The 12,155-nt window shown below is 50.6% G+C and overlaps 2 protein-coding genes across 5 annotated transcripts in view; both read left to right on the top strand.

The window, feature by feature from the left end:
* Positions 1 to 2,922, top strand: part of NME1 (NME/NM23 nucleoside diphosphate kinase 1) — a 10,641-nt gene extending 7,719 nt beyond the window's left edge. Inside the window, exons 3-5 of one of the 2 annotated variants that reach the window (XR_004269591.1) lie at positions 880 to 981; positions 1,968 to 2,142; positions 2,600 to 2,922. Coding sequence is in view for 1 of the 2 variants with exons in the window: in XM_032280070.1 (XP_032135961.1) it covers positions 880 to 981; positions 2,030 to 2,142; positions 2,600 to 2,717 (333 nt within the window). In the remaining variant the exon portion in view is untranslated. The remainder of the gene's footprint in view (positions 1 to 879; positions 982 to 1,967; positions 2,143 to 2,599) is intronic. The other variant, XM_032280070.1, reaches the window with a different exon arrangement.
* A 3,919-nt stretch (positions 2,923 to 6,841) lies between these two features.
* Positions 6,842 to 12,155, top strand: part of NME2 (NME/NM23 nucleoside diphosphate kinase 2) — a 6,655-nt gene continuing 1,341 nt past the window's right edge. Inside the window, exons 1-4 of one of the 3 annotated variants that reach the window (XM_032280067.1) lie at positions 6,842 to 6,937; positions 7,800 to 7,929; positions 9,496 to 9,597; positions 11,319 to 11,431. In XM_032280067.1, coding sequence (XP_032135958.1) covers positions 7,804 to 7,929; positions 9,496 to 9,597; positions 11,319 to 11,431 — 341 coding nt within the window. In that variant the 5' untranslated portion in view covers positions 6,842 to 6,937; positions 7,800 to 7,803. Of the gene's footprint in view, positions 6,938 to 7,260; positions 7,476 to 7,799; positions 7,930 to 9,495; positions 9,598 to 11,318; positions 11,432 to 12,155 lie in introns of those variants that run through there. The other 2 variants (XM_032280066.1, XM_032280068.1) reach the window with 2 other exon arrangements.

The raw sequence follows: 12,155 nt of genomic DNA on the forward strand, positions 1-12,155 counted from the left end.
TTTTTTTTTTTTTCCCCCCCCCCCTCTTATTTATTTATTTATTTATTTTTTTGAGACGGAGTTTCGCTCTTGTTACCCAGGCTGGAGTGCAATGGCACGATCTCGGCTCACCGCAACCTCCGTCTCCTGGGTGCAGGCAGTTCTCTTGCCTCAGCCTCCTGAGTAGCTGGGATTACAGGCACGTGCCACCATGCCCAGCTAATTTTTTGTATTTTTAGTAGAGATGGGGTTTCACCATGTTGACCAGGATGGTCTCGATCTCTTGACCTCGTGATCCACCCGCCTCGGCCTCCCAAAGTGCTGGGATTACAGGCTTGAGCCACCGTGCGCGGACTACTTATTTATTTTTTTAAGACAGGGTTTCACCAAGTTGGTAAGGCTGGTCTTGAACTCCTGACCTCAGGTGATCTGCCCGCCATGGCCTCCAAAGTGTTTGGATTACAGACGTGAGCCACCACGGCCAGCTGAGGTTTTTTTTTTTTTTTTTTTTTTGAGAGAGTTGGATTTAATTTTAATGTTTTGTGGTTTTATTTATCTATCTATTTATTTATTTATTTTTTGAGACGGAGTCTTGCTCTGTCGCCAGGCTGGAGTGCAGTGGTGCAGTCTCGGCTCACTGCAGCCTCCGCCTCCTGGGTTCAACTGTGGTTTTATTCTTATCAGTCAAGGCCAATAGGGGGATAATTGGTATAAAATTCTAGAAGTGCTTTGAGTTCTGTCACTGGTCCCTTCCAGTGTGGAGAATGAACTGAGTTACAACAGAATCAGTGAGCCCAGCTGCTCATGTTTTACATAGCAAGGTGGGTGAGGTGGAATTAAATGGATTGCATGTTCTTAGATGGCTTGGGGGCCATTCTCATTCTCTGCCTTGTTGAACAGGCTTCTGAAGACCTTCTCAAGGAACACTACATCGACCTGAAGGACCGTCCATTCTTTGCTGGCCTGGTGAAATACATGCACTCAGGGCCGGTAGTTGCCATGGTGAGTGCCCATGTGAGATACTCCAGGCATGCATTGCATGTGATCTGTGCCAGGCTCTCTTCTAGACACTGGGGATACAGTCATGAATGAGAACAAATAGATATGTTTTCATATATCAACTAATGGTCAGTGATATGCCCAGAAATGAAATAGGTTAGTTACAGGCCCATAAATGAGTAGGAGTAGCAGTGATCACTTGACATTAGACGATCAAAGAATGCAATTCTTTTGGCCGGGCACGGTGGCTCACGCCTGTAATCCCAGCACTTTGGGAGGCCGAGACGGGTGGATCACGAGGTCAAGAGATCGAGACCATCCTGGTCAACATGGTGAAACCCCGTCTCTACTAAAAATACAAAAATTAGCTGGGCATGGTGGTGCACGCCTGTAGTCCCAGCTACTCGGGAGGCTGAGGCAGGAGAATTGCTTGAACCCAGGAGACAGAGGTTGCTTTGAGCCGAGATCGTGCCATTGCATTCCAGCCTGGGTAACGAGCGAAACTCCGTTTCAAAAAAAAAAAAAAAAGAATGCAGTTTTTAAGCTGTAGTCTTAATGACAAGAAGCAGCCAGCCATGTACAGAATCATAGTGAAAAACATTTCCAGCCAAGAAAACAGCATGTGCAAAGGGCCCAGGATGGGAATGAGCTTGGCGTTTTGAAGTACAGAAAGAGAATTGAAATGCCTGAAGCCTGATGGGTGGGAGGGAAGTTGGGGTGGGAGGAGTTCAGAGGCATGGGCAGGGGCCCCTCTCTCAGGGGAGTATGTTGAACACGTACTTCCTGAGTGCTGCGAGGGACCCTTCACACTTGGGATTTTAAAGAGGCTGCTCTGGTTGCTGTATGGGGAATGCATTGTAGAAAGGCAAGCCTGAGGGCAGGGAGACCAAGTTCCTGAGTGCTGGAACAAGTGGATACTCTAAACATTGGTTCAGTGAGTGAATGTCATCTTAAGGGGCCTTTGTATTTTTCCTTTTTTGAATTAATAGTTGCCAGATTTTCTGCTGAGATTGGTTTTCTTCCTTGACCATATCTTCTTCTGTCCTTGGAGGTCTGGGAGGGGCTGAACGTGGTGAAGACAGGCCGAGTCATGCTCGGAGAGACCAATCCTGCAGACTCCAAGCCTGGGACCATCCGTGGAGACTTCTGCATACAAGTCGGCAGGTGAGATGTTGGTGTTCTACCGCCTTTTCCAAAATCTGGTTTAGTTTCTACAAGGATTGGGTTTCTGAGGCTGGAGGTAGACATGATACCATATGCAGGTTGATTTTATTGGAGTTTATTGTTTTCTTCCCTGTTTAGTTAGTGTTTGGCTTTAGTTGTTAATATCGCTGTGGTTGTACCTCTGTTACACAAAGTGTAGAACCTGGTATAACACACTTTGCTGGCCAGAGTCTTTGCTGAAGGCTCTCACTGTTTGCACCAGTGTGGCCGGGAGGGCTGGATGTGGGGAGGGCATTTATCACCGTTACATTAATGGCCGCTGTAGGCTTTTTCTTTTAACATGGTCTAATGTCCATGGAGTTTCAGCTTTTATGCTGCAGTGGCTGTAGATTTCTGGCAGTGGGCTCATTTGAATCCTTCTGGTCTTGGTAATGTGACTACCTCTTTCTCCACCCAGGAACATTATACACGGCAGCGATTCCGTGGAGAGTGCAGAGAAGGAGATCGGCTTGTGGTTTCACCCTGAGGAACTGGTAGATTACAAGAGCTGTGCTCAGAACTGGATCTATGAATGACCAGACGGCAGACCACAATGCTTTTCACATTCATTTCCCCTCCTTCCCACCGGCAGAGGACCAGGCTGTAGGAAATCTAGTTATTTACAGGAGCTTCTTCATAATTTGAAGGGAAACTCTTGGAGCTGTGAGTGCTCCCTGTACAGTGTTACCATCCCCTACCTTGGATTAAAATGCGTCCTCCCAACAGAGGATTCATGGAGTTAGCTACTTTGTTTTGCTTTGTTTTTTTTTTTTTTTTTTTTTTTTTTTTTTTTTTTTTTTTTTTTTTTAATATGTACATGGAATAACCTGACCTAATAGACAGTGTAAATACTATGTAAATCATTTATATTGATTTCTCACATCCACACAGGCATTGCCTGCCTCTCTCCTTAACCCTTGCATCCCTTCCACTCTGGGCATTGAGCCAGCCAACAGGCATGTATGGAGCATCTGCGAGGTGGCCAAGACTGGACTAGGTGCGGAGGATTCATCAAAAGTAAAAGAAAGTATGAGGGCTGGGTGTGGTGGCTTGTGCTTGTGATCACAGCTACTTGGGAGGCTGAGGTGGGAGACCAGCCTAGGCAACATAGCAAGACCCTGTCTCATTAAAAAAAAAAAAAATAGCCCAGGAACGATGGCTCATGCCTTTAATCCCAGTGATTCAGGAAGCTGACGGGGAGAATCACTAGAGGCCAAAAGTTCAAGTCAAGCATGGGCAGCATAGCAAGACACTGTGTTTACAAGAAAATGAGACAGCTGTAGTGCTGTGCACTTTTAGTCCTAGCTGTTGGGGAGGCATAGGCAGGAGGATTGCCTGTGCCCAGGAGTTCAAGGCTGCAGTGAGCCGTGATCGTGCTACTGTACTTCAGCCTGGGCGACAGAGTGAGAGCAGCCTCTTAAAAATAAAAAGATATCCATCCTGTTCTTGAGAAGCTCTTGGGGATTCGGTGAATAGGGGAGTATGAGAAGTTGTAATTACTCCAAATATTAGAAAAGCTAGGTAGACAATAGGCCTGGGGCCCTGAGATGGCCTCAAATGAAGCTGGAGAGCTTGTAAGTAGCTTTGATTTGTTAGGATATTGATATGGTTGCTTTAACAGAGACAAGATAGAAATATACTTCTCTTTTATTTGAAAGTTCAAGTGTGGGCCGAGTGTGGTGGCTCACATCTGTAATCCCAGCATTTTGGGAGGCCAAGGCGAGTGGATCACCTGAGGTCAGGAGTTCAAGACCACCCTGGCCAACCTGTTGAAACCCCGTCTCTACTAAAAATACAAAAATGAGCTGGGTGTGGTGGGCACCTGTAATCCCAGCTACTCGGGAGGCTGAGGCAGAAGAATTGCTTGAACCTGGGAGGTGGAGGTTGTAGTGAGTCGAGATCACGCCCTTACGCTCCAGCCTGGGTAGCAAGGGCGAAACTCTTGGAAAAAAAAAAACAATCAAGTGTGGTTGGGTGCGGTGGCTCATGCCTATAGTCCCAGCACTTTGGGAGACCAAGGCAGGAGGATTGCTTGAGCGCAGGAGTTTGAGGTGGGTTTTTTTGTTTGTTTTTAAGACAGAGTCTTGTTCTGTCACCCAGGCTGGAGTGCAGTGGCACGATCTCAGCTCACTGCAACCTCTGCCCCCTGGGTTCCAGTGATTCTCCTGCTGTAGTCTCCTGAGTAGCTGAGACTACAGGGCCTTTGGGAGACCCAGGCAGGCAGATCGCTTGAGCCCAGCAGTTTGAGACCAGCCTGGGTGACAAAGTGAGACCTCAACTCTACCAAACATTAAAAAATTAGTCGGGTGCAGTGGTACATTCCTGTAGTCCCAGCTACTCAGGAGACTTGAGGTAGGAGGATCGCTTGAGGCTGGGAGGTTGGAGCAGTGACCTGTGATCCTGCCTCCGCACTCCAGTCTGGGTGACAGAGTGAGACCCTGTCTTCCAAAAAAAAGCTCAGGCTGGGCGCGGTGGCTCACGCCTGTAATCCCAGCACTTTGGGAGGCCAAGGTGGGCAGATCACAAGGTCAGGAGATGGAGACCATCCTGGCCAACATGGTGAAACCCCATCTCAAAAAAAAAAAAAAAAAAAAATCCCTAGCTGCCCAGTAGGTTTGGTGATGGTGATGGTGGTAAGGCTCTGATCCTTAAGGTGGTCTACACACACCTGGTTTCTTCTAATCAGTCCGACTTGGATTACCACCCCACGTCCCTACCTGCAAGTTGGGAAGAGAAGTGGAAGAAGTATCCCTTTTAGAGACAACTCTGATTTACAACCTTCACTTTCTCTCACATCCCATTGGAACTTAGTCATATGTTTGCATCTAGCTGCAAGAGAAACTGGAAATTTTTTTTTTTTTTTTTTTTTTTTTTTTGAGACAGGATCTCGCTCTGTCACCTGGGATGGAGTGCCATGGTGTTATCACAGTAGTTCACTGCGGCCTTGCCCTCTCTGGGCCCAAGTGATCCTCCTACCTCAACCTCCTGAGTAGCTGGGACTACAGGCACGTGCCACCACGCCAGCTAATTTTTGTATTTTCCGTAGAGATAGGGTTTCATCGGCCAGGTACCGTGGCTCAGGCCTGTAATCCCAGCACTTTGGAGGTTGAGACAGTTGGATCACGAGGTCAGGAGTTCGAGACCATCCTGGCCAACATGGTGAAATCCTGTCTCTACTAAAAATTAAAAAAAAAAAAAAAAAAGGGAGAGAGAGAGGGTTTCATCGCGTTTCCCAGGCTGGTCTCCAACCGCTGGGCTCAAGCAATCTGCCTGCCTGGGCCTCCCAAAGTGCTGGGATTATAGTGTGAGCCACTGTGCCCAGCCTGAGGGTTTTTCTTATCTTTCTGTTCATCTGGCTTCGATAAAGGCAATAGAAGGGAAGGGACTTCTCAGGATGGGGGAGAAAAGGGTAGCTGGGGTGGGCAGCCTTCTTTACGGACTGATGAGGGTGAGATAAATTTCTTTTTTCTTTTTTTTTTTGAGATGGAGTTTCGCTCTTGTTACTCAGGCTGGAGTGCAATGGCGCTATCTCGGCTCACCGCAACCTCCGCCTCCTGGGTTCAGGCAATTCTCCTGCCTCAGCCTCCTGAGTAGCTGGGATTACAGGCACACGCCACCATGCCCAGCTAATTTTTTGTATTTTTAGTAGAGATGGGGTTTCACCATGTTGACCAGGATGGTCTCGATCTCTTGACCTCGTGATCCACCCACCTCGGCCTCCCAAAGTGCTGGGATTATAGGCGTGAGCCACCGCGCCCAGCAAGATAAATTTCTATTAATATGTTACACGGTGTGACCTGTTTGTTTTGGGGCATCAGATGAGCATACAAGGACTTGCGTGTAGTGAAGCTGGAGGGTTACAGCCTCCCCAGTTAAGGACAGTCTTCCCAGGAAGGAAAGAACAGGTGAGAGCAGAGGCGTGGTCTTGACTGTACCCTAAGTAGCCATCAGTGACCTGACCAAGGGGCAGATAGCCCTCCACCGGACAGAGAAAAGTCCATGAAATTTCTAGACCTGTTTCCACAGTTGACATTTGGTAATCCAAATGAGAGTGTGCTTCAGATTGAAGCCAAAAAATACAGTGCCCCCAAACGAGGGCACGTGGCAGTCGTTGTCAATGTCTGCTGGGCTGATACTCTGATACTAGAAGTTTGGAAAGCAGATGACGTATAACAGAGGCCAGGTTGCCATCCATCTGGCCAGTGACAAGTGATCAGCGCAGTGCCAGGGGTACTCTGGTGATCTGTGGTCAGCTCAGACTCCTGAGGGGAAGCAAGTGGGCTTCCACCATCTCAGGGGAGCACCACAGCTGTGCTGCTGTCAGTGCTGCAGGTGCTGAGAGGAGGGGCTCGTCACCACCCCAGGGAAGCTGGGCGCCACCAAAGGGAGCTTGTTTGCCAGGCACATGGCAAATAGGAATTGTCTACAAGTCGATGGCAGCCCTGATCTCTGTGATAGGGTCTAGACTCTCCTCAGGGTCCAGGGGTGAGGTTCAGGGTGAACTGGAAAACTTGACCACATTTTAGTGCCGGGTGGGCATGGTTCCCCATCTCAGGGTGGGAGTGGAGTGTCTGATTGGGGCTGGAAATGTAGGTGGGGAGGCGGCAGCCAGGGAGCAGGGCATCCTGTGAAAAGAGTATCTCGCTAAGGAGTCTGAACGCCATTCCTGTAGGTGAGGGAGTCATCAAGACAGAGCAGAGGCAGGACCAGATGGCTGTTTGAGGTGCTGAGCGAGGCTCCCCGCTTGCGGGGAGAGGTGAGATCGAGGCCCGTTTGGAGGCCGAGGCTTAACCAGGGCTCAAGCAGAGGGGAGGGAAGGCTGGACTTAAGAGATAGGGAGGATAAGGACTGTGGGTGCACCATGTGGAGGGAGAATCAATTCAAGGTTAACGCCGGTGCTCGGGCGGATGGCGAAAGCAGCAGATGGCCTTGACCGGGGAGGGAACTCGAGCACAGGAGCAGGGTGTGTGTGTGCAGGAGCTTTTGGGGTCACGGGAAGTACTGAGAGGTGAGGAGTGGGATTTGGGACGTGCGAATCACTTCCTGTCTCTGGATCAGTCTCGATCTCTGCCCGGCGAGGGCGCGCCCCTGCTGGACGCGGGCACTGCGTTCTAGGGCCTAGTGCTGCCGGGCGGGTGGGGCGTCCCTGTGGGTTGGGCGTCCCGGCCCTCTGGGGTGTGGCCGCCGCGCGTTCCGCCCCCCGCCCCTCCTACCCCGCCGGCTCCGGGCGTGGTGGTGGCTCAGCTCTCTGCTCCGGCACTGCAGCGCCGCCGCCCGGCCCCGCCAGCTTCCCGGTAAGGCTTGGGGACGCATCCCCTGGCGACTCCTCCGGCTCCCTAATCCGCTTGCGCGGCCGCGGGTGGGCCGGGTCTGCGGGTGGCCCCCGATTTCCCACAGGTCCCGCCCGGGGTCGGAGCGGGAGATTTCCTGGCCGCGTGAGCCCCGCGGGCCTCCGGGCTCCGCAGAGGGACGCCGGCCCTGCGTGGGGCGGAAGCGCTGGGAAGCCACGTGTCCCCCCGGCCGCGCGCGGTGGGGGAGGCGGGCCCGGCGGCGCCCACGTGGCCTCCGCTCCACGGACCGGACCAGCCCGGGCCCTGACCGCACCTCTCGCTCCGCAGGACCATGGCCAACCTCGAGCGCACCTTCATCGCCATCAAGCCGGACGGCGTGCAGCGCGGCCTGGTGGGCGAGATCATCAAGCGCTTCGAGCAGAAGGGGTTCCGCCTCGTGGCCATGAAGTTCCTCCGGGTAACTCGCCCCGGTCGCCCCTTCCCCAGCTACAGCTGGCTCGTGGGGGTTTTTTCCTCCCGGCAGCGGTTTGTCCGCGTTGCCTTTCCGAGTCCATTTCGCGCCCACGAGAATCCTTTTGCCCTCTGCCCCCGCCCACGGCTGCTCGGGCCCGGCGACCCTTTCCCGAGGCGGTGGGGACAGACGCCCTTGGGAGGTGAAGCGCGGGTAGCGTGACTCGCACTCTGGGTTTGGCTTCCTTCCCGCGGGCCGCCACCTGCCTACCCGCTGCAGGGGGCAGCAGGGAGCGGAGAAACCCCGGGCGCCAGACCCCCTGCGCTTGCCCACGCGGGTCCGCCTAGGCACAGAATGGAGGTTTGGAATCTTTGGTGCTTTAGTCTGAAACTCCGAGTTCCAGTGCGGTGCCCCTCCTTTAGCATGGGGTAGGAACTGTATTTTCCACATTAAATTTGGGGCACAGATCTGAATCCCTACACCTGGGGGTAAGTATCTAAGTACTGAAATTCAACCAGGCTCGTCGGTGAAGAGAATGTTCTCAGTTATCTGAAATATTTAAAAGGGTGTTGTGAGTAGCCCAGGGGGTTTTAATATGGCCTCTGCCTGACGTATGACTTGACATATGTACTTCAGTTGCAGCCAAAATTTAACTCCCTAAATCTAGATCCTCAACCACCTACTTCTTAGGATTACAAAATCCTCAGTGTCACTGACAGTATGAGAGTGTTTTTACGATTAGAACAGTCTTGGCCAGGCGCAGGGCTCACGCCTATACTCTCAGCAATTTGGGAGGCAGAGATGGGTGGAGCCCCGGAGGTGGAGATCAGCCTGAGCCACATAGCAAGCCCCTGTCTCTACAAAAAATTTGAAAAAAAGATTGGGTGTGGTTGAGTGCACCTGTAGTTCTAACTACCTGAGAAGCTGAGGTGGGAAAATCACTTGAGCCCTGGAAGTGGAGGCTGCAGTGAGCCATGATTGTGCCGCTGCTTTCCAGCCTGGGTGGTGAGAGTGAGACCCTGTCTCCTAAAACAAACTGAAACAGCAAACCAAAAAAGAACGATCTTCCTGCTAAAACGGCGTTAGTTTCGTGGTTTGGATGGGATTTTAAAAATATTTCTATATATTGGCCGGGTGCAGTGGCTCATGCCTATAATCCCAGCACTTTGGGAGGCCGAGGTGGGTGGATCATGGGGTCAGGAGATCGAGACCATCCAGGTTAACACGGTGAAACCCCGTCTCTACTAAAAATACAAAAAATTAGCTGGGCATGGTGGCACGTGCCTGTAGTCCCAGCTATTTGGGAGGCTAAGGCAGGAAAATCGCTTGAACCTGGGAAGCGGAGGTTGCAGTGAGCCGAGATCCGCCACCGCACTCCAGCCTGGGTAACAGGAGCGAGTCTCCGTCTCAAAAAAAAATTTTTTTTTTAGTATATCTATCTCCACACACTTAACGTGGGCTAGAATATAAAACCGGACTTTTAGAGACCCTGCTATACTAATGGGAGGTTCAGAGGTTGGGATGGGGTCTTTCCAGCTGAATTCCTAACTGGCACCTCCTCTCGAATGCCAGGCCTCTGAGGAACACCTGAAGCAGCATTACATTGACCTGAAAGACCGCCCATTCTTCCCTGGGCTGGTGAAGTACATGAACTCAGGGCCAGTCGTGGCCATGGTGAGTGCTTGTGGGGAATATGGAAAATGAGGAAAAAGTGCTTAGCTTTTTTAGACATCTCTCTCAGCTAATCTAAATCATTTTATGAATGGAACCTGCTGAAGTTACTTAACTGAGCAACTAGGAGCTTGGGAGGAGAAAGCAAAATCAGACCTTAGAAATGGGAAGGATGTTAGCTGGGCATGGGTGCTCGCCTGTAATCCCAGCTGCTCGGGTAGCTGCGGCAGGAGAGTTGCTTGGACCCAGGAGGTGAGGTTGCAGTGAGCTGAGATCTGCCACTGACCTCCAGCCTGGGTGATAGAGCGATACTCTGTCTCAACAAAAAAAAAAAAAAGAAAAGAAAAGAAAAAAAGAAATGGAAGGACATTTTCAGGTAGCTTTCTCCTGGGTTAAATAGAATCTCATTGTCTATAAGATGCTGCATTTCTGGGCCAGGTGCAGTGGCTCACGCCTGTAAGCCCAGCACTTTGGGAGGCTGAGGCAGGTGGATCAACTGGCTGAGGCCAGGAGTTCAAGACCAGCCTGGCCAACATGGTGAGACTACGTTTCTACTAAAACAATACAAAAATTAGCTGGGCGTGGTAGCATGTGCCGGTAGTCCCAGCTACTCGGGAGGCTGAGGCAGGAGAATTGCTTGAACCTGGGAGGCGGAGGTTGCAGTGAGCCGAGATTGCACCACTGCACTCCAGCTTGATGCCTGCTGACAGACTCTGTCTCAAAAAAAATTGTTAAATTTCTTCTGTTTGACAGGTGTTTTAGACTTTAATGTTTCCTAGTTTAAAAAACTTTTTTCTATTTTCTTTTTTTTTTTTTTTTTTGGGACGGAGTTTTGCTCTTGTTACCCAGGCTGGAGTGCAATGGCGCGATCTCGGCTCACCGCAACCTCCGCCTCCCGGGTTCAGGCAATTCTCCTGCCTCAGCCTCCTGAGTAGCTGGGATTACAGGCACACGCCACCATGCCCAGCTAATTTTTTGTATTTTTAGTAGAGACAGGGTTTCACTGTGTTGACCAGGATGGTCTCCATCTCTTGACCTGGTGATCCACCCGCCTTGGCCTCCCAAAGTGCTGGGATTACAGGTGTGAGCCACCGCGCCCGGCCTATTTTCTTACATTTTTCTATGAAATTTCTGAATTTTTCCATGAAAAATTCAAATGTAAGTATATAATACAAGAAGCAGAAGTTTGGAATCCTACACTAGATGCAGTTTCTTCTGGATGGTGCTGACGTCCAACTGGGAGTGCAGAGAATAGGAGAGAGTGAAATAGGCACTGAAATTGTTGAGAAAGTACACCTATTTCCTGTTCACCAAGTGTGGCTTTTTCTTCTTCTGCTGTCCCTGGAATATTTTCTGTGGAATGTTAGTCTTCATTTCCCCTGTTCTAGCAGTCTCCTGGGATGCCCTTCCCACTGATCTAGTCCAGTCTGGCCACTTTTGCCTTTCTTCACCAGTTCTTCTGTGTTTATGGCTGCATAAGGATTCTTCAACATTGTTTATCTGTCTCAGCTAAACTGGGAAGTTCCCAAGTTGGGTGGACTTTTCTTTGAATCCTAGTAATACATTTGGAAGGGAGTTTTTATTTAGGCCTCTACTCTGTGCTGGGGTCAGCTGATAATGTCACTGATTGGTCTCATTGACGTGTCCTGTCAGGTGGGAGTGAATGTTAGCCCCGAGCTGTCCTGAGTGGCAGATCTGATATAAATTCATTTCACACTGTCCAGGTCTGGGAGGGGTTGAATGTGGTGAAGACAGGTCGAGTGATGCTTGGGGAGACCAATCCTGCAGATTCTAAGCCAGGCACCATTCGTGGGGACTTCTGCATTCAGGTTGGCAGGTAAGTCCGGGGACAGGAGGGTGGATGACTTTGATGTAACACCATTTAAAGCAGATATTGGGCGCATCCTACTTTCAGAAGGATGTGGACTTATAATTATTATTTTTTTTCTTGAGCTGGAGTCTCCCTCTGTTGCCCAGGCTGGAGTGCAGTGGTGCCACCTCAGCTCACTGCAACCTCCACCTCCCAGGTTCAAGCGATCCTCCTGTCTCAACCTCCCAAGTAGCTGGGATTATAGGTGCATGCCACCATGCCTGGCTAATTTTTGTATTTTTGGTAGAGACGGGGTTTCACCACATTGGCCAGACTAGTCTCCAACTCCTGACCTCAAGTGATTCGCCCGCCTGAGCCTCAGAAGGTGGTAGGATTACAGACATGAGCCACTGCACCTGGCCTGAACTTTTAAATTAGGTGGTGATTATCATTGCATAAAAGCTTTCAGGCCAGGGGATCACGCCTGTAATCCGAGCACTTTGGGAGGCTGAGGCGGGTGGATCACCTGAGGTCAGGAGTTTGAGACCAGCTTGGCCAACATGGTGAAACCCTGTCTCTATTAAAAATAAAAAATTAGCTGGGCGTGGTGGTGCATGCCTGTAATCCTAGCTACTCAGGAGGCTGAGACAGAATTGCTGGAACTGGGGATGGGGAGGCTACAGTGAGCTGAGATCATGCCACTGCACTCTAGCCTGGGCAACAAGAGCTAAACTCCATCTCAAAAAAAAAA

The sequence above is a fragment of the Sapajus apella genome, unplaced genomic scaffold (assembly GCF_009761245.1).
Source record: "Sapajus apella isolate SASKATOON/1434 unplaced genomic scaffold, GSC_monkey_1.0 scaffold12, whole genome shotgun sequence".
NCBI classification, from domain to species: Eukaryota; Metazoa; Chordata; class Mammalia; order Primates; family Cebidae; genus Sapajus; species Sapajus apella.